The 27043-nt window shown below is 40.4% G+C and overlaps 2 protein-coding genes and 2 long non-coding RNA genes across 7 annotated transcripts; 2 read left to right on the forward strand and 2 right to left on the reverse strand.

Moving 5' to 3' along the window:
- The first annotated feature begins 900 nt into the window (after positions 1-900).
- crtac1a (cartilage acidic protein 1a) lies at positions 901-7565 on the forward strand. Of its 3 annotated transcripts, none has more exons than XM_008419104.3 (14): positions 901-1054; positions 1573-1778; positions 1890-2086; positions 2170-2306; positions 2393-2549; positions 2646-2780; positions 2950-3086; positions 3191-3327; positions 3453-3535; positions 3654-3754; positions 3837-4005; positions 4461-4606; positions 4799-4838; positions 5646-7565. In XM_008419104.3, exons 2-14 carry the CDS (start codon positions 1582-1584, stop codon positions 5762-5764), a joined length of 1755 nt encoding a protein of 584 aa, XP_008417326.1. In that variant the 5' UTR covers positions 901-1054; positions 1573-1581; the 3' UTR covers positions 5765-7565. The 3 variants fall into 3 exon arrangements, with proteins under 3 accessions (XP_008417326.1, XP_017162380.1, XP_008425183.1); XM_017306891.2 differs by lacking the exon at positions 5646-7565 and adding an exon at positions 4935-5155 and having other exon boundaries at positions 902-1054; XM_008426961.3 differs by lacking the exon at positions 5646-7565 and adding an exon at positions 4938-5155 and having other exon boundaries at positions 902-1054.
- golga7ba (golgin A7 family, member Ba) lies at positions 7443-24323 on the reverse strand. Of its 2 annotated transcripts, none has more exons than XM_081605907.1 (5): positions 23930-24323; positions 11009-11134; positions 9711-9863; positions 9505-9606; positions 7443-8893 (listed from the first exon to the last, which is right to left on the reverse strand). In XM_081605907.1, the coding sequence occupies exons 1-5, from the start codon at positions 23981-23983 to the stop codon at positions 8810-8812; spliced, it is 519 nt and encodes a 172-aa protein (XP_081462033.1). In that variant the 5' UTR covers positions 23984-24323; the 3' UTR covers positions 7443-8809. The 2 variants fall into 2 exon arrangements, with proteins under 2 accessions (XP_081462033.1, XP_008405198.1); XM_008406976.3 differs by lacking the exon at positions 23930-24323 and adding an exon at positions 12029-12145.
- On the reverse strand, positions 12280-18124 carry LOC145551366 (uncharacterized). Its single transcript, XR_014087170.1, has 2 exons — positions 16761-18124; positions 12280-15996 (listed from the first exon to the last, which is right to left on the reverse strand). It is a non-coding gene; the product is annotated as an uncharacterized LOC145551366 (long non-coding RNA).
- Positions 14156-16021, forward strand: LOC145551365 (uncharacterized). The gene is made up of 2 exons (XR_014087168.1): positions 14156-14361; positions 15658-16021. It is a non-coding gene; the product is annotated as an uncharacterized LOC145551365 (long non-coding RNA).
- Positions 24324-27043: the final 2720 nt, after the last annotated feature.

Here is a 27043-nt window from a genome sequence, read left to right on the forward strand (position 1 = left end):
TTGTTTTGTTTTTTTCAGCCACAACGCTCATATTATCAAATATTCATACGGTTTTGTTTGCTTGATTGGTTTTATTTGCTGGCCAAGACAAAAAATGTTTTTTAAAATTAATACTAGTGAACTTGCATAATATTTAATACAGACTCGATAATAGCCAGAACCTAATCCTTGTCCATATAGGTTTCATTTTTCATCACGTTTTTCATGGTAAATGAGTTAAACTCAGATTGAACCAAATGGTAGTAGTGGTATACATAAAGGTGTTCAACAGTGCTGTGTGGTTATATTTTAATCTAGTATAAAGTGTTAGATTATTACATCCTGCAGTGTTTTTCACTGCAAGACACTGAACTCACCGTCATGTTCATCAAACCAGTTTGACATGATTTGGGTTCATGAAGAATTATTCTGCACTAACCATCAGAAGAAGGGTACACTGTAGTAAAACAAGGATGGATTTTATGACATCTGACTGAATCTACAAGACATGTTGTCCACACTGAGAGGTTTGTGTATAAAAACCACAGTGAATCAGCAGTTTCTGACACGATCTTTAGCAGTGTCTCTGGTTCAAACACAAAAACTACATCATTTCAATACCCCTTCTTTCCTATTCTATCATTTTGAACTTAAGCAAGTCATCTGCGTCACATCTACATCCCTCAGCGTATGTGATTGGTGGATTCGCTGTTTCTGCTAGCAAGCAATAGAACAGCTGTACCTATAAAAGTGGCCAGTGAGCGCATATTAAACCCATCGACTCGCTCGCTTTCAAATGAATCGTCTCCCGGCTGACTGTTAAGGAACGTACCCGGGGTCAAAACGTCGCGCCCACAAAAATACGGGACACCCATTGGACAAACATAATTTACTCTTCAGAAACGTGCTCTATGATTGGTCAGATTTGCAAACGTTACACAAGATGTTTCATAAATGTTAAATGTTGCAGTTGTGTAAGGTGCATAGCGCTGAACACATTTGATGAAACACAGAGTTGTGAACATACAGCTCACTGCAGGGGGAGTACATTTGTGCATCTCTATTCACTGACGCGGTAAGAGAGTAGCAGAATATTTGCTTTGTTTGCGACCGCATTACAAAAGTATCCACACTATTTGTTATTTAGCTGACTTTTAAAGGCATTTTATAAAGGGGTGTGGAAGTTGGAGTAAAAGGGGCTTGAACAGAAATGCACAGCTTTATTATGACTAAATTATTTAATAATTAAATTTCTTTTTTTTATTCCATTCACTCAATAATAAAATTGAATAGATGATGTAACAACTAAAAGAAATCACGAATGCAAAGCTGTAGAAAGATGTGTAAACTTATGTCTGTCAATTTCATGGATGCTTTTCTTCTTTCTTCATAATTTGTACTTTTTTGCTTGAATTTATTGCATAAAATCACAGCACATCATCATTGGCGTTCTATTAATTCTGTTTATCTCATACTGCTAAAAATGCTGTTTGACAATTAATCAAATCTAATCTATTATAACTGGTTTACTTTATCCCAATAGCAAAGGAATAGAATCACTAATTTTAAACTGAGCTTCCTTCTTTCTGACAGGTTTTAGTGATGTTGGGTTCAGGAGTGCTGCTCCTCCTGCTCACGGTGTGGCATCGGTCCGATGGCCAGAACTCTGAGCCTATGTTCCAGGCCGTAACAGAGACCATGCTGCCGCCTGACAGCGTGCACAACCCCACACAGCTCAACTACGGCATGGCTGTGACGGATGTGGACGGTGACGGAGACCTAGAAGTGGTGGTTGCCGGGTACGTGGTGATATTTGTAGAGATAGGTGTGGTGATGGGAGAATGACACTTGAGCACAACAAACACCTGATACATTCTCTCTCTCTCTCTCCCTCTCCTTCTCTCTCTCAGATACGACGGTCCGAATCTGGTGCTGAAGTACGACCGCACCCAAAACAAGCTGGTAAACATCGCCCTCGACAACAGAGACTCCCCATACTATGCACTCAGGGACAGGGCAGGAAATGCTATTGGAGTGACGGCCTGCGATGTGGACGGAGATGGACGTGAAGAGATCTATTTCCTCAACACCAACAACGCCTACTCTGGTAAACGTGACTTCCCGAACACAACCAAACTCAGCAAATGCAAATTTTCTGCGAATATATTTACTCAGTGACTGTCTGTGCAGGACGGGCTACATATTCAGACAAGCTCTTCAAGTTTCGCAACGGTCGCTATGAAGATCTGCTCAGCGACGAACTCAATGTCCGCCGGGGCGTCGCCAATCAAATGGCTGGACGTTCAGTTGCTTGTGTCGACAGAAAGGTATTTTGCTCAGGGATTCTCTGTGGTTTTCATCTGTTTTCTATTTTTAAAAAAAATGTTCCACTCAACTTGATGGGGTGTTCCAGGGAACAGGTCGGTACTCCATCTACGTGGCGAACTACGCCCAAGGAGGGGTCGGACCACACGCCCTCTTGGAAATGGATGAGAGCGCCAGTGACCTGTCCAACGGAGTCATTGCCCTCTCTGACGTCGCTGCTCAGGCTGGAGTCAACAAGTTAACAGGTCAGGGAGGAAACTGCAAAGCCGGTAGCATGCCACTTCTTATAAAATGATCATAACCAGAGCTAAAAGCTTCACGGTGGTCTCCGCACTCTTCAGGTGGTCGCGGTGTGGTTGTTGGACCAATCCTCAACCAGATGAGGTCTGACGTGTTCTGCGACAACGAAAACGGCGCCAACTTCCTGTTCAAGAACAACGGAGATGGGACTTTTGTGGACATGGCCCAGCAGGCGGGTAAGAAAAAAAAACTTGAAAAAGAAGAAAATGAAATTTAACCTGATGGGTATAAAACAATATTTTCTGCATTTTATACTTTTCAGCTTTTGTTTTTACACTTCAGCCTTTTCCCCTATATACAAAAAAGGGCCAATATTCTTCAATTTTGCTGTTTCCCTGAGTAAAGGTGTGCAGGACGGGGGCCAGCACGGCAGGGGAGTAGCTCTGGCTGACTTCAACGGTGACGGAAAGACGGACATTGTCTACGGCAACTGGAATGGCCCACACAGACTCTACCTTCAGACCAGCGACTTCAAGTTCCGCGTAAGTGGAAAAAAAGCAACAAAAAAAACAGGGACAACATTTGGAAAAATCTTTAAGATCTTGGCTCATACAAAGTTAAGACTTTTTATATTTTTTGAGGACAGGACGTTGCCAGTGGAGATTTTGCTTCTCCGTCCCCTATCCGCACCGTCATCGCTGCAGACTTTGATAATGACAAGGAGCTGGAGGTGTTCTTTAACAACATTGCCTACAGAGGATACGCACCAAACAGACTGTTCAGGTTACATTTCAAGATTTTCACAAATACAACGCATAATCATACTTATTTAGCAATTCAGAGGTAAACTGAGATGTTTTGGTTTTTTTTTAAATCGGTTGTTTTTAGCAGTTTGTGATTATCTGCAGGGTGTCAAGAAGAGTTGATGCAGACCCTTCGATCGATGAGCTTAAAGTAGGAGATGCTGAGGAGCCGCAGGGGCGAGGAACAGGTCGGTTGTCTTGGATTTCAGCTTTGACGTCTGTTTCTGAGCGATACACGAGATAAACTGCAGCTACATGCCAGATTATGCCAATACAGTAAAAAGAAGGAGTCTGTGTGTTTGACAGGTGGAACTGTGACGGACCTGGATGGGGACGGACAGCTGGATCTGCTGCTGGCTCATGGGGAGAGCGCCCAGCAGCCAATCTCAGTCTTTAAGGTCAAACAGGTGTGTGTCTTTTGCACGTTTGTTCCTTTCTGGCCTGAAGCGGCTCACCGTCAGGCTGACAGTCGATTATCCTTGTCGTCAGGGTGCGTCCAACAATTGGCTCCGGGTCATTCCTCGTACCCAGTTTGGGGCGTTTGCTCGCGGTGCCAAGGTTACCGTCTTCACCGCTCAGAGTGGGTCTCTCACACGCATCATCGACGGAGGCTCAGGGTACCTGTGTGAGATGGAGCCTGTCGCCCACTTTGGATTAGGTACACTGCTGAAGATGTTGACTGGGAAGGTCTCGAGTACACAATTGTAGCAATTCCTGTAAACGAAATACAGTATCCAAGTAAATATGTTGGTTTTATTAGTGTAGGTGTATTGAGCACGGTACCGTTAGCGCTGCTGTTCTACCGATGCTCTCCTGTCGTACACACAAGTTTCAACCAAACTGCTTAAACTTGCCAGAAATTAAAAGAGAAAATTGATCAATATTCCTTGTTGCTGAAATTAAAGACCAAACACTGAGTTTCTTATCAATGTTCTGCAAGAAGCAGAACTAAAAGCTTTTTTTGAGCTGCTGTATCCACCAGTCTTCCCTTGCAGTCTGGGATCAGGCTAAAGCAGCTAGCATAACTGTTTCCTTTAACTTTGTGATTTAATTTCTGGTTAAGTGACACTCAACTTCTTTTTTTTTTTTTTGTTAAACACATGTAACTTCCAGGAACAGACGAGGCGAAAGTCCTGGAGGTCTCCTGGCCGGACGGCACCACCATGACTCGGGCCCTTGAGGCTGGAGAAAGGAACTCTGTGGTGGAAGTAGCCTACCCCCGAGACGGAGACGCAGCTGTGCTTGCCAACGACACGCAGGTACACGGCACCGACGCGCGGCATGACTTGTGAACATGTGTAGCTCTCTTGTAAGTGAATTTAAGAATTTAACCAACACATCTCGGTCTCTTCCACTTTAATTTGTTGCCATTCATAAAACTGCCTTGATGGAACAGAATGAGGGGAAAAATCCATTTTGTCTTGATTTTAAAGGTTTTCTTCTTTTTTTAGTGTGGGAACGGCTTTACTGTCAGGAATGGACGTTGTGAAGGTGAGTCGAATAAACACAAAAATACTGAAAATATTTTTAGCTAATTAATCTGTTTTATTTTTTTTTCTTTACATTCTACTTTTTTGTTTGTTTCAGCAGGTATTTGAGGAAAATCTCATGAAAAACAATTAAAGGGTTTCTGTGATGTACCAGAGAGAGTGTGGCTTTGAATACTTTCCCTGTGGATCTGTGCTTTTAAAAGGGCCATCTTGTTTTCTTACTCTATGAGTAGTTTTGTTTTAATTTCCCTCATTTTCACTAACTTTTTATTTTTACTGCTTCAAAAAAGTTGTTAAATAAAGTGCTTTATTTCACTATGTTGGGTCAGATTATCATTTTGTGGAATCGCAGCACGTCTGTCTTTTTTGTTTTGCTTCAGCTTTCTTCTCTTGCAAAGCCTTGAAAAGCTCTTTACATCCCTTAAACCTTCCCACTTTGTCTGATTACAACCTCAAACTTTGAAGTAGATCAACACAACAGATAACTTAATAGTTAAGTAAGAGCAAAATAGAAAATATTTTTCAAAATTTTTAATTTAAAACAAACCTGGAAAGTGCGGCAGGGTTTTAAATACCTTTATCGTTCAGTGTACTTTGGTAGCAGCTGAAAACAAAAGCTTAAACATTTAGCATGTTAGCTTTTTAGTTGTAAGAGAACAAAACAAGGCCAGTGTGAATGTGGTTGATGTTTTGCTTAGAAAATTAAGTTCCTTTAGTCCACTTTTTAGACTTTTGTCTCCATATATTGGTGTGTCACCCTTTCATTGTTTTTGTTGTTCTCCTCTGCTGTCTCTCTCCATCCACGCAGCGTTGGCATCTTTTCACTATGGCCTCCGCTCTTCAGTGGCCTCCTCTGAAGCGGCCCGTTGTGACACATTTTCACTCTTGTGTGTCACGGTGCTGTTTGCGCTGGCAGATCTGAGGTGAGAGTTGTCTACAGAGATCTGACAACATAGTTTTCATCAAGCTCCACAAGCCAGAGTCCAAAGAGCGACTGAAAAAGGCTCGCAGTCTTTGACATCCTGCTGCCCGGGTGTTACCGTTTTGTTTCAGCTGAAATGACTGCATGCGGAAACTGTGACCTGTTCTTTCCTGAAGGCTTTGGTGGCGTGTAACGAGTGGTGGGAGACATAATAAACACACACAGCGAACTTCGTATCAACAGTTTGTCACAGTTTAAAGCATCAAAGCATGTATTGAGAGTAAATCAGATCAAACAGATTAAAGGCTCAATATTGCTAACTAATAATAACTAATACTTTCACTTCTTTACATTTGTTGATGATCTACTCATTATGAAAGTGTTTTTTCACCTGATTAACGCAAGACAGATTAGATAAAGAGGAAAAAATAACAGTATTGGTTAATAATGGGTCTTATAAAATGTGCCTGTAATCATCATAAAATGTGCCTGTAAGGCTAAAGTAGATTAAGTTTTTTTTGCACATACTGATGGACAGAGTCAAAGATGATGAGGGGAAAACACTGCTGGGTGAGCTGTTTTAGTAAAAACATGCAACAGAAGAGACCATGTTGTTGTGCTCAGATTTACTTTGAATTGGAAACTTATTTTTTCTGGCTGGTGAATAATAAGATTATGAGATTTACCTCAAGATTGTGGAATCACTGGCATTGTCGTCCATTTGTGACTCGAACAACATCATGTGCTGTTTGTTTGGGGGTTTTTTTAGAACCTTTTATTTATCTTTGTTTTTTCTCCATTTTTACTAAGGACCTTTCTTGTGTCTGGAATAAAGGTTGATTGAATAACACAAGAGTGATTTTCTGACCTTACAGCAGATTAGTAACAGCAACAACATGATCTTGGCCATTAATATTTGATTTGATATGCTGATTAATATTTTAAATATGCACGTTCAGTTAGATCCACAAGAGGCCGCTGCAGCACCCTTCACATCTCTTTCCCATTCCCTTAGTTAAATAAGATTGGCTTTGTTTGCCTTATTAACTAACATTTAATTCAGACTTTTTTCGACATTGAATCTATAACACTATGATTTTTTTTTATACCATGCTAAATTCTAATATTTAACTTGCAAAAATGCTATTTTTCAAGATAATGAAGGGCAAGTTGGTGTTTTAAATATGGAAGATATTGGCTATTACTTCATGTATTCATCTTTTACCGATTATACTTTCTGCTTTTATTTTAATTGAATATGAAAAAGGGAATTTAAACACCCAGTGACTTTTACTTAAAAGTAAAAGACTTTTAAGTCTTTTTGAAGTATTTTTGAAGAAAATGAGAAGACAAACTCAAATCTACAAATAGGACAAAATCTCGAGGGCATTCAAACTTAATTACTTGTATTTTTACTCACAGTGAACTCTTTACTTTTAGACAGCTCTGGGTAATGTCTTTAAATCACACGGCTTTGAAAGAGCAAAAACAATGCTATTCAAATGAAAGCCCTGCAAAACTAATATTAAGCATCCTGTTGTTATTTTAGTCTTGATGATATTACATCATATAAAACTTATCAAGAAGCTGCTTGGATTCACTGACTTCTCATCCGTTTAATTATGATTTGACAAATTAAAATCAATTAAAATGCAAACAAATAACAAGATCAACAACAAAAGCTGTGATGAAACAGTTTATTTGACACCTTTTGGTTTGACCTTTATGCCACATGTAGTAAACAAGCAGTATGAAAACGTGTACTTTCTGAAAACATCATGAAAATAAAAGCGACATTCACCTTTATGAGCCTCTTTTTTTCTTTTCTTTTTTTTTGGCAGTTACGGTTCTTTGGAAGTTTGAGTCAAGGAAGGGCAGGCGTATTTTTAAAATGACAAAGTAAGATTTAGGAAGACGTTTCTTCGTTCGTTCTCTCCTTACATCCAGACATAACTCACAGTGAGCCCTTGCATAATCTAAACCTAGGAAGAGTCTGCCTCTCTCGCTAAAACAGAACAGGGTAGTTCTCATATTTTTGCAGGCGTCTCCATGTCCAGTGAAGGAAATGCAGGCGTAAGAGTGAAAAGTACAGAAGATATGCTACATTATATACTAGAGTGGGTTGACATTCATCTGCTTTCAGGCAGTGTGGAAAACATCAGAGGTAAAACAGGAAGAAATGCTCGACCCTGGTCAACTGAGCTTTTGGCAAGTGAACTTTAGCGTGGCGTCACACTGAATACAGCCGTCTTCAGGTTGAATAACAGAAAACCTGACGTTAAAAAAAAACCTTTCCTCGTGTGAAGAGTTGATTTGAATGAGTTCAGAAAAGCCATCTAATCGGTGAGGGATCTGGGCTTTGTTGTGTACCTTCTGGATGTTAGTTGAGGTATAAAGGTTTAGTGAAGCGTATGGTTTTACTTGGCTTGGTACCTCTTTCTTTCTTTTTGTTTTGTTTTGAGGGCAGAAAGAAAAGACGGAGGAATTGTAGCTGTATAAGTAGACAACAGATCCATTCGTAGATCATAAAAGATGGTTCTTAAAGAAACAGGAAGGTAAACGAACGGTCCCATTGAGCAAACGTAGTCACATTTCGTCTAATGTTAAAGGTACAGTATCATCTCTGAAAACCAATAGGGATTCCCCCCTCCCCAAGTTGGTTCCAATGCTACAACAGATAAAAGCAATTAAGAATAAATTTGGTTTTCTTTAGCCAGCAAACTGCATTGGTGTCATGTCAAGTGCTGCAAAAAAAACAACATATGTACCTTGTCGGGAGACTTACTTTATCTTGATTTCTTACTGTTACATTGAGAGGTGAGGCCTGTCTGAGGTGCATCGGTACGTGTTTGCATCTTTGAGATGGCTAAAGTGCATGTTTTGACTACTGTGGAATGACTGTGTGATGACAGGTCAAGGTCACAAACATTTTCATGGAGGCTGGCAAGTGCTCAGTATGAATGTAAAAGAACGGGATGTGAATGAAGGCTGTTGGAACGTGAGTGCTGTTATTGTCCTAAGTTTTCCTGCAGGGACAGCTCTGCGCCCAGTCATCGAGCGGTGCTGCCAGACACCGAACTGCTGCTGGAGCTGGAGCCGCTGGAACCTCGGTCTTCGTAGATGGATATCTCAATCTGGAGGACGTAGTTAGGGACCGAAAAAATGTGACGTAGCTTGAGATTTGTTGCTAGGATGTTCATCAGGGGTACAACAAAAGCTCTTGTGGACACATTCCTCTGTTTTTATACATTTAAGTTTCTTCAAAGACTTTCATACAACTTCTCACCGGATGTTAATTGGACATCTTACATAATTTTGTAAACAAACAATTCTTGGACTGTTTGTTCTTGTAGGTTCTCCCTACATAAGGGAGTTCCACAAGGTTCAGTGCTTGGCACATTACTTTTGCTATAAATAAATTACCAAAACACAGTATTTCAACCTAAGGTTTTTACTTCCATGCTGACAGTAGATTCTCAAGGGTTTTGAGAATCTCCAACGTACTTCTGACAAACTAAACGAACATTTCTATCACCTACATGCAGAAATGCAGAAGAAAAAAGAAACAAATCGCATCTTTATAGGGCAACCTTAACAATAACCTTAATAGCAAGAACAAGCAGTTCAGTTGACTTTAAATGCTGAATAGTGTACTTCATACAACCAAACCAACTGTGGTTTTCTTACTCATGAGTGCCCACTCTATACTAACTGGAAATCCATGCATACTTGCAAGCAAGGATACAACACGCATTCCCCTTTCGATGGGATCAGTAATGAGCAGACCTCTGGGAGCGTAGATCTTCTCGTTCTGCTCTTGAATGTACTTTGCTATCTTCTTCAACACCTGAGAAACAGATTGTACGAGAAAAGGTAAGGACCCGTTTGGCGTTTATGTCTGATTATTCTAAACCTCCAGAATACATCGACCTAAAAATGGGTTAATCTGACCTTCTCGTAGCGAGTCTCCATGCAGAGGAAGATGAGATAAGCCGTGGCACATGCCAGACAGCCCTCCAGGTAAGACTGGCCTCCGATCTTTTCTGCTTCTGCATAGAAGTTGTTCAGCGTCTTCACAGTCTCCTCAAACAGAGTCAGTTCAACCTGCAGACACGTTGTAAGAAACATTGGAAAATGTGTGAGAGATATGCAGCCATTTGCACCCTCACTGCTCATATGTCATCAGACTATGAGCAGCACACATCATACATCTACATCTAGTATCAGTGCATTACAACTTATATCCACATCCCAGTACTAGGCAATTCTGCATTATTTCCTAAAGCATCCCTTGAGTGGAGATTTTGGGTAAATACGTGTCGGATCAGTCACTGTGTAAGAAAGGAAGCACTGAACTGGTGTGTCAAACTGAAACTTCAGTGCCCGCTGTCATTTTTCAGTCACTAGAAAGTTTTTCACCTCCTGTGTTCTCGCATCCGTTGATAGCTTCGTCTTTCTGGACAGACTGTTCCACTGTTCCTTTAACTTTAAACCCCTAAACTGTGATTCCAGGTTTAATTCTAGGGACATTTCTTAACCTTTGCTGCCTCTTTGTGTCCCATTCCGTTGCTTCTGCAGTGCAACTGTCTCTAAACTCTTTGGGCAATTCTCTAGACTTATTTCTAACAAGCAACACAATGTTACAGCCCAGGTTTTAGAAAAAATGTTTTATCTTCAGCACTCTGGATGCCCTTAATGAAGATGTTGCATCATGTGTGTAAATGTGTGCTTTATCACAGAAGTCTCTTCAAGTGGTTGAAGAAGCTTGAAGAACAAGAAGGAAAAAAACATTTAAACCATTCTTGTGTAAGTTGATTATTGCAAGTGTGAGAACTAGTTTGAATTTTGCCAGTAACTCTCATTTGAAATGGGGATTGAATAATTTTAGGTACAGACTTACTGTGATGCTTTAGGCCTTTTTTCTTCCAAAAGCCCCGTTAACCTTGTTGTAATACATGAAATTAACTGCAAAACGTCAAATTTTAAATAAAAAAAACTATATTGATCAATGAAAATGAATAACTGCAGAATCTGGACGGGAAACATAGCTAATATAACATTTCTTAACATGACTTTTTCTTCATCTGCATAAATATACTCAAATTAAAAGTAGATTTTCTCAAAATAATAATAATAATTTGTGGACTTTTCGTAATTTTTTTTTTTTTACCAGGAATGTCCACAATTAGTGTCTCTTCACATGTTCCTGGATCCCAGTGAACCCAGGCAGCAGAAAATCCTCTCCTTACCCTGCTCTCCAGCTCAGACGGGAACTTGGTCTGAAACTTGCATGTGGTCCCTTCGCTGTAGTCCCTCTGGATGAACACCTTGTTGGCGAGAGATGCGCTGTGCCTCAACTCCTGCAGGTTATGGAACTGAGTTGGACAGAAAATAAGACAGTGAAGAGGCGCATGTCCTTAGCGAGCGCCTGGAGAGAGAGAGAGAGATCTGTCCCTCTGCGCAGCTCGTCAAGCTTCTGTTCGCTCCTCTGTGTGTGCAAACAGAAGCCGACGTTGGACGAGAGGGTAGGAGCAAACAGGATGTGATGATCGATCAGTCTGTGACTGGAGTCATTCCTGCCCGGTGAGCTGTTGGAGGAGAGCCACGTACTCTCTTTCTCCACACACCCACGGCTGGGTTATTGTCTCCCATCTTCCTCTACGGGCTGGGATGAGGTGCAACATTTCACTACATCTCACAAACAGATCGAAACAAGATGAGGCAGACACACCAACAACAAAAAAAAAGGGGGCCTTAGATAGACATTACAACCGGCCTCCCAACCAGTGGCAGCTGGAGGTCTGCGTGGCGTGGCTTCTGTCCGTGGTGCTGAACGCTTTCCCTGCGTGTTTCAGAGCAGAGCAGGCAGACAGTGGCCTGTCACCGGATTAAAAGGGAACAACAGTAGTGGAGGAAAACAGAGCTGCTTTCACCGAAACAGCTTAACATCGCGGGGGTTGGCGACCGGGTTCACACCGTAAGTTTCTCATAAATGTACCGACCCACGTCACGCAGACGAAGCTCTAGCCCTCACCACGTACACAATTCCTGTCGTTTTGACTAAAAACGAAGACTATGTAGCTCTATTCTGTCCGGAAGTGCGGTTAAATCAGTTTGACCGTGTGCAGACCCGATGCCCTCACTGACCGCGTTAACCGGATCAGCGGATTGAGGGGGTCTGTTTGTATTTATTTTTTATAGATAAGTGACAAAATACAGTCTCGTTTCTGAGCGGAGAGGAAAAGGAAACATAGCTTTGCTCGTCTTACCTCTGTCGCCATGTTGCCATCCGTGAACGTGGGGAAGAATCCCTTCAGGAGCTGAAATCGCTTTAGTGGGACGCGGAGGATCGGTGGGCGGGGCTTAACGTGGGGGGGGCGGAGTCAGCGTTGAAACAGTTGAAAAGGGTGTGGCTGGTTATAGAACAGCTTCGCACAGGATTTCTGCTATTTTTATCATTTCAAAATAGGAATTTCCAAATTATTTTGGTCAGTTTGGTGGCTTTTTAAAAAAAAAAAAAAAAAAAACGTTCATAGCTATGTATAAAATGTTCTGGTGGTGCTCTGATTTTGATGTTCCTGGTCAATTCCGATTCTGAATCATGTTCATTGGTAGGGGTGAAATGTGGAAGACAGTTTTAAAAAGATGCATATTTTAGATGCATCTTTTCCAGAACACTCAACTCAAACGATTACATCCTCTGCATGCTATCAAGTATTGCAAAAGCCTTGAAATCATCAACTTGTGTATGGTGCAAGGAAAACACCTAGGGCAGTGATCCCCAGGGACTATAATTGGGAAACACTGCTCTCACAAGAACATTTTAATCTGAACCATCCTGATGGATGCAGATAAGAAGATCCCACCGGTTTTCTAAACAGCACAGAAAGGAGATTGCACCATGCCCCGAGAGCTTTTAGTCTACAAATTCATGTCTAAAGTCTAGTTTACAAATTAATGAAACGTGAGGTTCAAGGGCGTAGGAACAAGTTTATCATTGGGGGGGACACATATCGGAGCCTTGAAAGATCCGTAAATAGCTTGAGCAAAAATGTCAAACAATGGTGTCATCAACTGTTACTCTAATCTGACCCCTTGTAACGAGTAATCTAACGTGTTACTATTTACAATCCAATAATCAGATTAAAATTACGTATCCAAGTTAAGTATTTGTGATTATTTTTAGAAAACACATATTGTTGCTTTCTTCTTTTTTCCTTGGGGAGATACGTTTCATATGTAACACCAGCGACACAAACGTAAACGATGGAGGGAAAAGAGATGCACATTTTCTACCTGATGGATGAATTTTTCATTCAGTGATCAAATTACTCTTTCAAAGTAACTATGCCATCCATGGCAATAAACTAACTACACTATAAATCATATGTGTGTAGACCTGTCACAATAACAAATTTTGATTTTTGATAAACAATATTATTGTTGTTTTTAGACCATTTTTAAGTAATAAATGTTAATGGGAAAATTATAATGCAAGAACACAATCTGAAAGATCAGTAAACTTAAAATTATAATGAACATTTAACACTGCAACTGGAAGGCCTTTCAAATATCCAAAATAAATTAACAAAACGACAAACAAAATGAATTTTGAAATCTTTGTAAATAAAATTTTCCTTCAAAAAAAAGGTTTAGCTGAGACCAAAGCACCAACCTGAAAGCTTTTTATCATACAGTTTTTTTGTAGAAAGAAAGAGAAATGAAAAGAGAAGTGATAAATCATGCCAATGGAAATGATTGAATTTGTTTTAATTTATCTTGAGCACGGAGCTCGCAGCGTGTCGCAGCGCCTCGTGCATCTCTGGATCTTTGCAACTCGGTGCGGATCACGCGCGCCGCTCTCCCAGGCGGCTCCAATGTAAACCTTAACTATAAACCTTGGGGCTGGTACAGTTTATAATCAGTTAACTCACACATTGTGAGAGCAGAAGAAATCCTATGTTTTTCGAACAATAACAATTTTTGCTGCTAATCTGTTGCTAAGAGATGAGTGTGTTTACTGGTAACCAAGAGCCACGAAGTGAACTTCAGATATTTACTTTTGCGAAATTTGCCAACGGTAAATGTCTTGTATCTAATCAGGTAAGCGTTATTTCGAAAGAGCTTTTGTTTTATAAACTACTTGTTATTAATTTGGTTTTAAGAGATAAGCGGGGTTTTTTCTGGTAACGAACTACCACGAAGTATAAATCGAGATTTTTACTTTTGAGTTGAATGTGTGTTTAGTATAGCCTACTAGCCGCTAATGACAAAAAAATAACTTTTCTGCAAAATTCACCAACTGCACAATTCTTTAGTGTAAAATAAGTGGTATTTCAAAAGAGCGGGAGAAACATTATATTTTTTTATCAATAAGAATTTTTGTTGCTGCGCTGTTAATCTGTTGCTTAGAGATGATCGCGTTTTCTGGTAACCAAGTTAGAGCAGAAGAAATCCTATGTTTTTCGAACAATAACAATTTTTGCTGCTAATCTGTTGCTAAGAGATCAGTGTGTTTACTGGTAACCAAGAGCCACGAAGTGAACTTCAGATATTTACTTTAGCGTAATTTGCCAACGGTAAATGTCTTGTATCTAATCAGGTAAGCGTTATTTCGAAAGAGCTTTTGTTTTATAAACTACTTGTTATTAATTTGGTTTTAAGAGATAAGCGGGGTTTTTTCTGGTAACGAACTACCACGAAGTATAAATCGAGATTTTTACTTTTGAGTTGAATGTGTGTTTAATATAGCCTGTTTGCCATTAATGACAAAAAATTACTTTTCTGCAAAATTGACCAACTGCACAATTCTTGTTAGTGTAAAATAAATGGTATTTCAAAAGAGCGGGAGAAACATATTTTTTTATCAATAAGAATTTTTGTTGCTGCGCTGTTAATCTGTTGCTTAGAGATGATCGCGTTTTCTGGTAACCAAGTTAGAGCAGAAGAAATCCTATGTTTTTCGAACAATAACAATTTTTGCTGCTAATCTGTTGCTAAGAGATGAGTGTGTTTACTGGTAACCAAGTGCCACGAAGTGAACTTCTGATTTTTACTTTGGCAAAAGTATAAATCAAAACGCAGAGCACAAACATTTCTAATGTAACTATTGCCCACATTAAAAGTAGGCTTTTTCCTAAAATAAGCTTTTTAGCTATTTTGTTTATTTATTAACCATGTTTAGCACACTGAATGGAGGAAGTCAATGTAAGACAACATGCTAGTTATAGCCCACATGCCACTGGCTGCATTTAGGCTAATGTTACCATTATTCGATATTGATATTGCCTAATGTTTTGTGATACCAAGTATAGGCTACAGAACAAAGACAGAAATATTTACAGAAAGAGATGTTTAAGCAGAATCATTGATTCTGTTTAAGCAGAGAAATGAGAAAAAAAACACCATTTATCTTAAACTCCTAAGAACTGGCTTTAATTCTTGAGTTAAAGGAATTCTGTTATCAGAAAGGTAGAAAGTTTGCAATTTATTTTCCTTACACTTTACAGGTATGCAGCACTTTGTGTTGATCTGTAGTAATCATCTTTGTTGTAAAATATCTTGGAATTTGTGGTTGCAGCATTGCAAATGCTAGAAATAGTTATGGGATGTGAGCACTAATTCACATCATGGTGCTTGTTAGAGAGCCCTAAATATTGTATGTTTATGTTATTTCCCTCAGTTACTCAACATATACTGTTACAGAAACCCACAGTTTCAGTGTTGGTGTCACATTGTATTTGGGAAACGTTTGATAGTTGTGCACATAAGAAAAAAATAATGTAGTTTACTGCTATGGTGAAACGCTAGTTAAAATCAAACCTACTTGGAGATACTCAGACAATGTGTATATATATTTATTCATATTTATATAAATTCCCTTCTCACGCTTCCGCAGGTGGACTCTTTCATCCTCTGAGCTCGGGTCCTCTACCAGAGGCCTGGGAGCTTGAGGGTTCTGCGCAGTATCTTGGCTGTGCCTAGAACCTGACATTTCCGGACTGAGATGTCTGATGCAGTTCCTGGGATCTGTTTTAGCCACTGCTCCAGTTTGGGGGTGACTGCCCCGAGGGCCCCGATGACCACAGGCACTACCACAGGTCCCTGCGCTCCTCGGCCCTGTAGACGCAGGGTGAATCCTAGCAACCTGTGGCCTCTTTGCCGGGAGCACCGGACGCCACCTGATGGTGTAGACCCGCCGATTTCTGCCGGGATCAGTTTGGTAAATGCCAGGTTGCTGAAAAATAAAACTTTCGACATTAGGGATTTTTTTTTCCTCTTATTGATTGGATGTTTTATTAACAGAATCATGGACAAGTGGTTTGGTGACTCCAGCATTTTTAATGAACTTGTACTGCGGAACTGCAGCTATTTTAATGCTCCAAGGATGTCAGGGTCTGGTGGAGGTATAGTGACTGTTTTTAAAAGCAGTTTTACTTGTAAACAGTTGCCTCTGGCCTCGTTTAGTAGCTTTGAGATCAGCCTATTTGAACTCGGCAGCTCTCACTGTGCTGTGTGCAGCGGTCTAGTACAACCGTACAACAAAAACTTTATAAATGACTTTTCTGATTTCCTGGCTGATATCATGCCAAGGTATGACCAAGTTCTCATTGTTGGTGATTTTAATATTCATGTCTGTCGTCCTACTTCACCTATGGCTCAGTCATTTCTTAATGTAACCGATTATTTTAATTTTGTGCAGTCTGACTGGTGCTATCCATGAGCATGGTCACAGTCTTGATCTGGTTTTATCTTATGGCCTACCAGTTTGTAATTTAGTGATTGGTGACTCATTATTTTCAGACCATATGCCTGTTTTATTTGAGATAACGCTGTCCTGTGCTAAAGCTAAAACTAAAGCATGCGCTGCAGCTCGGTTCTATCGTCTTCTTAACCCTTCTACTGCTGGTCAGTTTTCTTCTGTTTTTAATCAATTTATTGGTGTATAAAGTGCTTCATAAATAAAGTTGGTATGGGATGGTATGGTACTGTGGTTTTCACCTTCCAGGTCTTTTCCAGTTCCTCCCTGAGGCCTTGGTATTTCTCCAATTTCTCATGCTCCTTTTTCCTGATGTTGTAGTCACTTGGTATTGCTACATCCACCACAACGGCTTTCCTCTGTTGTTTATCCACCACCACAATGTCCGGTTGGTTCTCCATTACCATTTTGTCTGTCTGGATCTGGAAGTCCCACAGGATCTTAGCTCGGTTATTCTCCACCACCTTTGGGGGTGTTCCCCACTTTGATCTTCCAGTCCATATTTTGCAGATGTTCCTGTACACTATGGCTGCCACTTGGTTATGTTGTTCCATGTACGCTTTCCCTGCCAGCATCTTGCCCCCCTGCTGTTATGTGCTGGTCTGTCTCAGGGGCCTCCTTGAACAATCTACACCTTGGGTCTTGTCTGGTGTGGTAGATCTGAGCCTCTATTGCTCTGGTGTTTAGGGCCTGTTCCTGTGCAGCCAGGATAAGAGCCTCTGTGTTGTCCTTGAGTGAGTCCAGCTTTTTCCAGCCATTGGTAGGATTTCCTGATATCAGCCACTTCAGTTATTTGTCGGTGGTTCATCCCATGTAGGGGCTTGTCCTTTCATCATGGTACCTCCAGCACCTCATCCTCTGTTCCCCATTGTCTGAGACTTTTATTGAGCACATTGTCTGTTGAGACCTTGTCCTTGGTGTATTTATGGATCTTGGATGTTTCATCCTGGACTGTGGCTCTCATACTCACTAGTCCTCTGCCTCTTTCCTTGCGGCTAGTCTCAGGGTGCTGGATTTGGGGTGGGACCCTCCATGCATGGTTAGTAGCTTCTGAGTCTTAACATCCGTGGTGTTCATCTCCTCCTTTGGCCAGCTAATTATTTATTTATGTATTTATTTTTATTTCTAACAGACAGAAAAGACAATCAAGAAAGAAAAAAATAAAATAGAATAAAACAGACTACAGAAATAAGAGGTAAAACAAATTATTATGCCCAAGTGACAAGCAAATTTTATATTTTCTGTTTGAAAAGGAGCAGGTAGAAGATGTAATATCTTATAATGTCCTGCCCCTTTCATACTTATCAATTTATAATCAATTAACTGTCAAAACATAAAAATGAGACAACTTGTTTCCATTTTACATGACATTTAAAGATGTCCCATTATTTAAAAAGTATTTATATCATCAATAGTATTTACAGACTTTAAAACAGTCATCTTATAGAACATTTTGCAATAAGCTCCATTTTGCAATAAGCTTTTTAATCAGTTTTTTAAGCTGGTTTATATTTCTACTTTTTTGAACTCATCATTCAATCCATTCTATACATTCCTGCAGGGTCTCTGATTACTGGTAAGGCGTAGCTGTTTATTGCACTGATCTTGTTCTTGCTATTGAGCTGGCTTCTCAGGACTTGACTTATTCGTTGGAGGTATTTGGCTGTGGCTCCTTTCCTTGTGACCTCATTCAGGTTGCCATTTGCTTGTGGTATTCCCAGGTACTTGTAGCTGTCCTCAATGTCTGCTATTGTTCCTTCTGGGAGTGAGACCCCTTCTGTGTGGACGACCTTCCCTCCATCCGACCACACTTCTCTAGTCCGAATAACATCCCAATGTCAGTGCTGTAGATCCTGGTGGTGTGTATTAGTGAGTCCATGTCTCGCTCTCTCTTGGCGTACAGCTTAATGTCATCCATGTAGAGGAGGGTTAGGGTAACATTAATGGTGGCCCCCTTCTTGAGTCGGTATCCGTAGCCAGTCTTGTTGGTGATTTGGCTGAGGGGGTTCAGATGCAGAACAGCAGTGGACACTTGTGCAAGTGGTTTGCAGTTTGCATTATATATAAATAAAAAAATAAAATAAAAAAACAAAACTGCAACTGCAAACCAATTGTGCAAGTGGTTTGCAGTATATATTTAAATAAATAAATAAAAAAACTGCCCTGCGACAGACTGGCGACCTGTCCAGGGTGACCCCGCCTCTCGTCCGGAACGTTAGCTGGAGATAGGCACCAGCAACCCTCCGGGCCCCACTAAGGGACAAGGGTGTAAAGAAAAAGGATGGATGGATGGAATAAATAAAAAACTGCCCTGCAACAGACTGGCGACCTGTCCAGGGTGACCCCGCCTCTTGCCCGGAACGTTAGCTGGAGATAGGCACCAGCAACCCTCCCGACCCCACTAAGGGACAAGGGTGTAAGAAAATGGATGGATGGATAAAAAACTGTAACTGCAAACCAATTGTGCAGTTTGCAGTATATATATAAAAAAATACAAATAAAATAAAAAACCTGCAACTGCAAACCACTTGCACAAGTGTTAATCAAATGGGGCAGAAATCAAAAACTCTGGAAAGAATCATAATTCTTTCCAGGAAACTCTCTGCCCCCACTGCTGTTCTGCATAGGTCTGAATCCCCTCAGCTAAATCATCAACGTGAGCCATCCAGTCCTTCCAAACAGACTCCAGGATGGTGGCTCATGGGATCCTCCCGGTCAGAGCCGTCATGCACTCCCGCAACATATGCCCCCGACCCGGAGTCGGTGAGGCACCTTCTGTGGGAGTGCAGCGCTGCTGTGGACCTGTGGGAAAAGGCCGGCTCCTTGCAATTCCCATACTTGCCAGCAAGGGAGGTCCTCGACACGCAGCTAGTGCTGCACGGGGTGAGCCACCGGAAAACATAAAAAAGGGCCTCATGGAGATGTGGCTCACCCTAGCCACCATATGGACCTCCAGAAACCTGCTGGTAAGCAGGCGCAGGCAGATGCCCCCTCGTGGCTGTGATCCGAATGGTGGCTACAAGAAGAAAAACATACAGAGCTACAGGTGACACGCCTGTAGCTCAAGGACACAGCCACAAAGAAGAATCGCCTGCGCCTCTTTGGACGAAGGAGTCGACGCTCCACAGACAGAGGTCCCAGCAGCAGCGGCCTGGCTCTCCGGGTGAGGCAGGTGGGAAGGAGCAATGGGGGAGGAAAGCCCCTCTGAGCACCATCGCTGTTTGGAAGAACGGGATGGCTCCAAACTTCAACCAGACTGGCCACGGATACCGACTCAAGAATGCAGCCACCAAAAGTCTCCTCCTCTACATGGATGGCATCAAGCTGTACGCCAAGAGCGAGCGAGACATCGACTCACTGATCCGCACCACCAGGACCTACAGCACTGACATTGGGATGTCATTCAGACTAGAGAACTGTGGCGGATGGAGGGAACGTCATCCACACAGAAGGGGTCTCACTCCGAGAAGGAACAATAGCAGACATAGAGGACAGTTACAAGTACCTGGGAATACCACAAGCAAATGGCAACCTGAATGAGGTCACGAGGAAAGGAGTCACAGCCAAATAAGAGGGGGTACCCAAAAGTTTCCAGAATGACGCTGCTGCACGCGCAGTTTTCGTAGTACACGATTCTGCCGCTAGGTATTTGTTCAACCACGCCTTCTCTATCAGTGTGCCAAGCGGCGTTGATGTGGAAGGTTTCATCTACCCGCAGTGAATTTTCTTGTAAGAGCTGTTTTGTCCAGCCGTCGTTTTTCTTCATGGAGAAGTTCTATGAGCCGCGCGCTGCTCATAGAAATTCTCCATGAAGAAAAACGACGGCTGGACAAAACAGCTCTTACAAGAAAATTCACTGCGGGTAAATGAAACCTTCCACATCAACGCCGCTTGGCACACTGATTCTTCTTCTTCTTATAGGTTTTAACGGCAGCTTGCATCCATTTATGTTGCACTACTGCCCTCTATTGACTCCTACCAACTACTCCTCAAATTCTCTTAAAGATCCCAGTGTTTTTAAAAAACGAAAAATCTTCTTTTTCCCCTCAATACTATTCAGTAGTATCAGTTCAGTAGTATTGGTGATCGACCAATACAATTGGTCGATCACCTTCTCAAATACCAATTCCCTACTAACACCTAGTTCCATTTTTAATAATCTTCTTTGGCTTTCATACTTTCTACATTTGATCAAAACATGTTCCACTGATTCTACATCACCACACCATCTACATAAACCAGTAAGGTGTTTCCCCATCTTAAAGAGTTCCATTTAGGAAACTATGCCCGGTTCTTATTCTATTTATAATTACCTCCTCCCTCCTGTTTATTCCTCTTATCCTTTCTACATCGATTGTATTTTGTATCCTAAATAAATGTCTACCATTTATTTCATTTACCCACCTAGCTTCCCATGTCTTTTTGCTTTCTTTCCAAATTATACTTTTACCTTCAGATTTAGATAACTTTATTTGCATGTCAATATCATCTTTTTTAATCATCTCCTTAGCCAGCCTGTCTGCTCTTTCATTCCCTATAACACCTACATGTCCAGGAGTCCAGAATAATATAACATTTTTATTTTGTTCACATATCCTATGATGAACCGCCATAATCTCATATAGAATATTTTGATGATTTTTTGTGCGTCCCTTTCCGATACTCATCAACGCAGATAGAGAATCACTACAAACTATTATTTTATTCCCATTAGTTTCCTCCACCCATTCTAAAGCTACAAAAATAGCACACAATTCCACTGCGAATACACTCAAATAATCAGATGTTCTTTTTGAAATATTAATCTTTAATTCAGGAATCACTACAGCTATACTGGTTGCTTCACTTTTAGGGTCTTTTGACCCATCAGTATAAATTTGCAAGTAATCATTATATTTATTCTGCATTTGATTATAAAATTCTTGGCAAATATCTAATGTGTTTCTTTTCTTAATATTTGTTAGTGTTCTGTCTACATTAATATATTTCCAGGTCCATGTAGGTCTCACAGGCCACAATACAGTTGGACTAAATTCCTTATAATATACATTACAAATTTTCGCTCCATCATCCCCAACCCACCCAAAGCTATCAATTTGTTTCTTTCCTCTTTCCCAACACTTTTCTAATACTTTCTTAACCGGGTGATCTGCATTATGTCCTTTTAAACTTATCCAATAATTGACCATTAGCTGCTGTCTTCTAATGCATAACGGCATTTCTCCTGACTCTACTTGTAAAGCACATACTGGCGTTGATTTAACTGCCCCTAAACAAATTCTCATTGCTCTGGCTTGAATCACATCTAACTTTTTAAACCTAGTTTTGGCTGCTGATCCATACACCACACTCCCATAATCTATTCTTGATCTAATTAGTGACACATATATACTTTTTAGGGAATCAAAACTTGCACCCTTGACACACTGATTGAGAAGGCGTGGTTGAACAAATACCTAGAGGCAGAATCGTGTTCTACGAAAACTGCATGTGCAGCAGCGTCATTCTGGAAACTTTTGGGCACCCCTCGTACCTCCAACGAATGAGGCAAGTCCTGAGAAGCCAGCTTAAAGGCAAGAACAAGATCCGTGCGATAAACAGCTACTCACCAGAGTAATCAGAGACCCTGCAGGAATAATCAGCTGGCCAAAGGAGGAGATGAAGACCACCGATGTTAAGACACTCGGAAACTACTGACCATGCATAGAGTGCTCCTCCCCAAATCCAGCATTCTGACTAAACACGAGTCATAGGGAAGGTAAATAAGGCAGGTGATTCCTTGAGTTTTCTAAATTGAGGGAACCAAACCTTTTTGGAATCCTAAAGACCTTTATTGGAAATAACAAACTGTTCCACAAACAGGAGCCATAATACTGGATGGATAATAAATGACTAAAACTATATGATCACGTAAAAGGTTAAAATAAGATTCATAAATATATATGTATAGAAAACAACAAGGAAAATGACAAAACAAACCCTAATCGATTTCTATTTGCTTTTTCTCTTTCTCTCTGTCTGAGCCTCGCGCGGTGCACCTGACCTCTGACCTCAACTCCTCCATCTGTCCTCCCATGGACCAGATGATGTCCCTCCTACAAACCAGCCGATGAAAACGATCGAGAAGATCTGGAGGATCAAGAAGACAGAAAAGACCTCCATCACCTCCAGGGGACAACTGTCAGTCTCCTGTTGGGCATTTGGACTGAAAACTGTGAGACTGAGCTTTAACAACCTCCACTGGTCTGCTGTCCAGTATCAGCGTAGAGGAACAAAAGCTAAACATGCTTCAGAGCTGTGAGAGAAGACGACTCTGAACTGTTGACGCTTGTTTCATCTGTGGACAACATGGACATTTCCTGAGGGACGATCTGGACAACCTAAAGATCCAACACCAGAACCAGTTGGACTGACAGGAAGCCAGAGGAGAGAGACGGGGGAGGATTTGGCTGCAGCAACGCCGAGACCGAGTGCGGGAGAGGGGCGAGAAGGAAGGAACAACCTGAATTCCCATCAACCACTGTGAAGGACGACCTGTCTGTAATGTCCATCTAGATCACAACTTTAAATCTGAAACAACAGCAAAACTTCACTCTACCAAGTATCAAGTACTTCAACTTTTGACACCAAAGAGGACAACGTCCAGAGCAACAGCTAGTTTAGATGTTTCTGAAAGGCTCTCCACTCAAAGAACTATTGCTGGTCCACTGTCGAGTGACCGAAGCAGAGAGTGAAGATTTATACTTTTATGACAGGAGGTAACAAATCCTCCTGAGCAGGTGATCATTGTTCCTGCTTCTACGCTTTACCTACTTTCCAGATGGAAAATCTGCGCTTTCTTGTTGGGTTTTGAACGGACACTTATCTATACCTTCACTGCACTAATGTAATTTTTTTGTTTTGTTGGGTTTTCTAGAAAACACATGAAATTCGGTAGCTTAATTATGATCATTCTTAGTTGTTTGACTCCTATGGATGTTTAAGAGTTTATAAATTCATTCTTCTAGACATAAGAGAAGTCAATTTAAAATGAACTTTAATGTGTGTAAAAGACTCATGTGTTGTCTCTGCCTGGCAGAGCTTTCCATCCAGAATTGCTTCGTGATTGATTGTCCTACAAGCTCTCTGTATTGTGCATAATTCATAAATAAACCTGATTGAGTGATTTTACCTGAACAGTGCTTGGTAAGTTTTTTTCCACAACAATGGACAAAAATATTAAAGGCTCTCAAGTAAAAGGCGTGGCAGTTTTAGCTAATGTTGGACCCATGAGCCAATGCTAACATTAGCATATTAGCCTGCAAAGACTTTTATGCGTAATCTTTTCAAAGAAAAATTAACCTGTAACCATATATGCGAGTAGTAAAGGCATACATGGCACATGAAAATATACTGAAGACGAATAACTCACCTTTAAAGAAGCTCTGTTTCTTCCAATGGAAGCTTCCCGCACTTTACTGCGCATGCGCACCGCTGAGCTGAAGCATTCACTCCAGTGACAAAAATAGTCAAATCCAGTTTACTCAAAATAACGTAGTCTTGTACTTTTCTCAGGCCAAACATGTACATTGCTCACATTACTTGAGTTGAATAAACAATTTAGTGAGACTTGAGTAAAGCATAGAAATCTAATTTAAGTAAGAATAGGTATTGCCTTTTAGTGTTCTAGGCAAGGGCGCAGGAACGAGTCAGTCATTGGGGGGGGCGCATATCGGAAACCTGACAGATCAGTAAATATTTTGAGCAGAAATGTCAAACAATTATGCCATCAACACATCAGTAATGCGTTACTCTAATCTGACCCTTGATTCAGTAACAAGTATTCTAACACTATTGTTACTATTTACAATCCAATAATCAGGATTCCAGGATGAACACTCACTTTAGCATTTGCCTCACAACTAGCATGCTACATACTCTGGTAGCACAGACAGGCCACCAGATTCTGATATATCTTATTGGTCAAAAGACATTTGATTATTGGTCAAAATGCACTGATATAAATTGACTTGCAGTTGAACTGGTTCTACTTCTTTCCAAAACCAAAGTAAAAAACAAATAATAAAATAGGACTCGGCAGTTTTAAACTCAATACAGCCGTTTGACCAACAAAAATAAAATCTATAAAACAAGTTTTGTTCTTCTTGAACAACTCTCTACATCAGTGCAACAGTTTGATCTACAAAATAAATAAAAATTATACTTTTTATGTCTGACACCTTAGCTCCTCACTGTTAACTCAGTATCACTTTCCAGCCCTGCATTCAGTAACTTACCAAACATGATCCATAAAAAACACTGAAGCAAAAAGCCTAAATGTTTTTATTCTCCTGTCATTTTAGCCGCAAACATTTAATTAAAAATATCTACAGATATGCGTTTCTGTCTCTGCCTCCCTCTGACTCTCTGCAACCTGGTGTTCCTGCATGGACTCATGGATTTACAACAGACACTACAGTCATTTACAGGATCAGAATGTGAACTAAATATAAAAAGTATGTTTTTATCATACAGAATGAGAATTTAAACGACTTCATTTTCAGATGTATACATTATACATCTCAACTCTATTTACTATCCAAAATTTTCCACTAATTTATTTTTAAACCTCTCCTCAAGCACTTTTCTTATTGTCTCATGTAATTAATATAATTTTTATATAATTAATGTAATTAATTAATATAATTTTTATATATTCACACTCTGAAACTCCTCCTGGCTCTCCTATTCCTGATCTGCTCCTCTCATAATAAAATAATTTAGCTTATTTAAAATTAAAAACTGTTCATACATATTTCACTACACTAAATGAAGACCTCACCAGAGCTTCTTCACCTTTCTTCAACATCATTCTAGCACTGCTGTTCTCCTAAATATCTAAATAATATAACATAATACATAAATACACGTTAAGTGGTCAAGTATGATCAGGTGTTGCTCACTTTAAATAATAAAAAGGCTAATTTCGCTGCTTTTTCAGTCTCATTCTAAATCATTGTGACTAGACTAGCTAACTTTTAAACAAAGTTAGCAGTACAATTTTGGACATGTGACTATTCCAGAATTAAGACAGCTTAACCAAAAAGATTTAGTTCTATATATGAAAATAAACTGACAAGATGTTATAAACGAGCGATATTCATGGCAAAATTCCTGACAGATCGTTTACCTTATTCAAACTGACTTTCTCTGACCCTGTCTGCTGCTGCCTTTATTCTGAGCTGTTCAGAGGGGGGGAAGGAAGCGCTCTGCTAATGCGCTGTGTGGGCCTTCAAAATAAAAGCATGCGAGTGGAAGATTTTAAAATTCTTCGCAACTGAGGTGAAATTATTGGGGGGGACGAATGTGTCTCTCTTCAATATTGGGGGGTGGAGGGGGTTGAGTGGGGGGGACCCCTCCCGCTTTCTACGCCTATGGTGAGGTTGTTTGGTGCATCAAACTGGTCCTGGCTATGAGGAGATGCTGCCACAAACATCCCTCTAGACCACACTAAGGTCCCTGGTCTATGTGGTGATGACTGGATCTTCACAGGTGAGGGTCAAAACATCGGACAGACAGGTAAACAGGGTTGCTGCAGGTTTCACCAACTCAAATTTAAGGCTTTTTTAAGATCATTATGAATTAAATTTAAGGCCGACATCATTATGGGAAAGTACAGAAGAAAATGCAATACACTGCTCAAAAAAATAAAGGGAACACTTAAACATCACAATATAACTCTAAGTAAATCAAACTTCTGTGAAATCAAACTGTCCACTTAGGAAGCAACACTGATTGACAACGGGGACCCTCGTCGGGTCAATCAGTGTTGCTTCCTAAGTGGACAGTTTGATTTCACAGAAGTTTGATTTACTTGATGTTATATTGTGTTGGTTAAGTGTTCCCTTTATTTTTTTGAGCAGTATATTTTATCCAAGCCTTGTTGCACAGATACAGTATACTAATATTGTATGGGTTGACAACGGAAGTGAGCCAGAGGCGAAGGCCAACGTTTCCTAGCCAGCTGGCAATAAATTTACATCATGACAGACGCAAAAGAGCTAGCTAGCTACTTAGCGGTAGCCACAACCGCTAAGTAGCTCAAGTCACAGAACAGACTGTGAGTGAATTTAAGATATCTTAAGGCCTTAATTTTTTAGATACGTGAATTTAAGACTTGAAGGATGCGGACACCCTGATAAAGAGAGCTTTTCTTTTAGGCTACGGTCTTTTTTCACCATGACAGACATTGCAACAGATGACCCCATCCGTCCACAACAGACGTAATTTTACATCAAACTATTTTAGTCATATCAACAATTAAAGACATGGGACCTACTTTATGACATAACAAAAGTGTTTATAGAAGCAGGAATATTTAATGAACCATAAGCATTTACACCACTGCTTAGTACTGACATTATAGCTCAGTTAAAAGACAAATTTCCTTTAAAGATGGAACCCAAATTTTTCAGTTATGTAAAAGTACAACCTGCCCAGCATTAAAAAGAGACACTGATTATATGTGTATAATGCTTTTAAGGAA

This window comes from Poecilia reticulata, chromosome 1 (genome assembly GCF_904066995.2).
Source record: "Poecilia reticulata chromosome 1, P_reticulata-male-v2, whole genome shotgun sequence".
In the NCBI taxonomy this organism is placed as follows: Eukaryota; Metazoa; Chordata; class Actinopteri; order Cyprinodontiformes; family Poeciliidae; genus Poecilia; species Poecilia reticulata.

Bases quoted from the DNA above. Each gene is read 5' to 3' on its own strand.
- crtac1a (XM_008419104.3), top strand. From the start codon at position 1,582: ATGTTGGGTTCAGGAGTGCTGCTCCTCCTGCTCACGGTGTGGCATCGG. The intron at 2,087-2,169 runs GTAAACGTGACT...CTGTCTGTGCAG, and splicing joins CACCAACAACGCCTACTCTG to GACGGGCTACATATTCAGAC. The intron at 4,839-5,645 runs GTGAGTCGAATA...CCATCCACGCAG, and splicing joins CAGGAATGGACGTTGTGAAG to CGTTGGCATCTTTTCACTAT.
- golga7ba (XM_081605907.1), bottom strand. From the start codon at position 23,983: ATGCGCAGTAAAGTGCGGGAAGCTTCCATTGGAAGAAACAGAGCTTCT. The intron at 11,135-23,929 runs GTGAGTTATTCG...TGTCCAACTCAG, and splicing joins GAAACAGAGCTTCTTTAAAG to TTCCATAACCTGCAGGAGTT. The intron at 8,894-9,504 runs GTATCCTTGCTT...TACGTCCTCCAG, and splicing joins TCGAAAGGGGAATGCGTGTT to ATTGAGATATCCATCTACGA.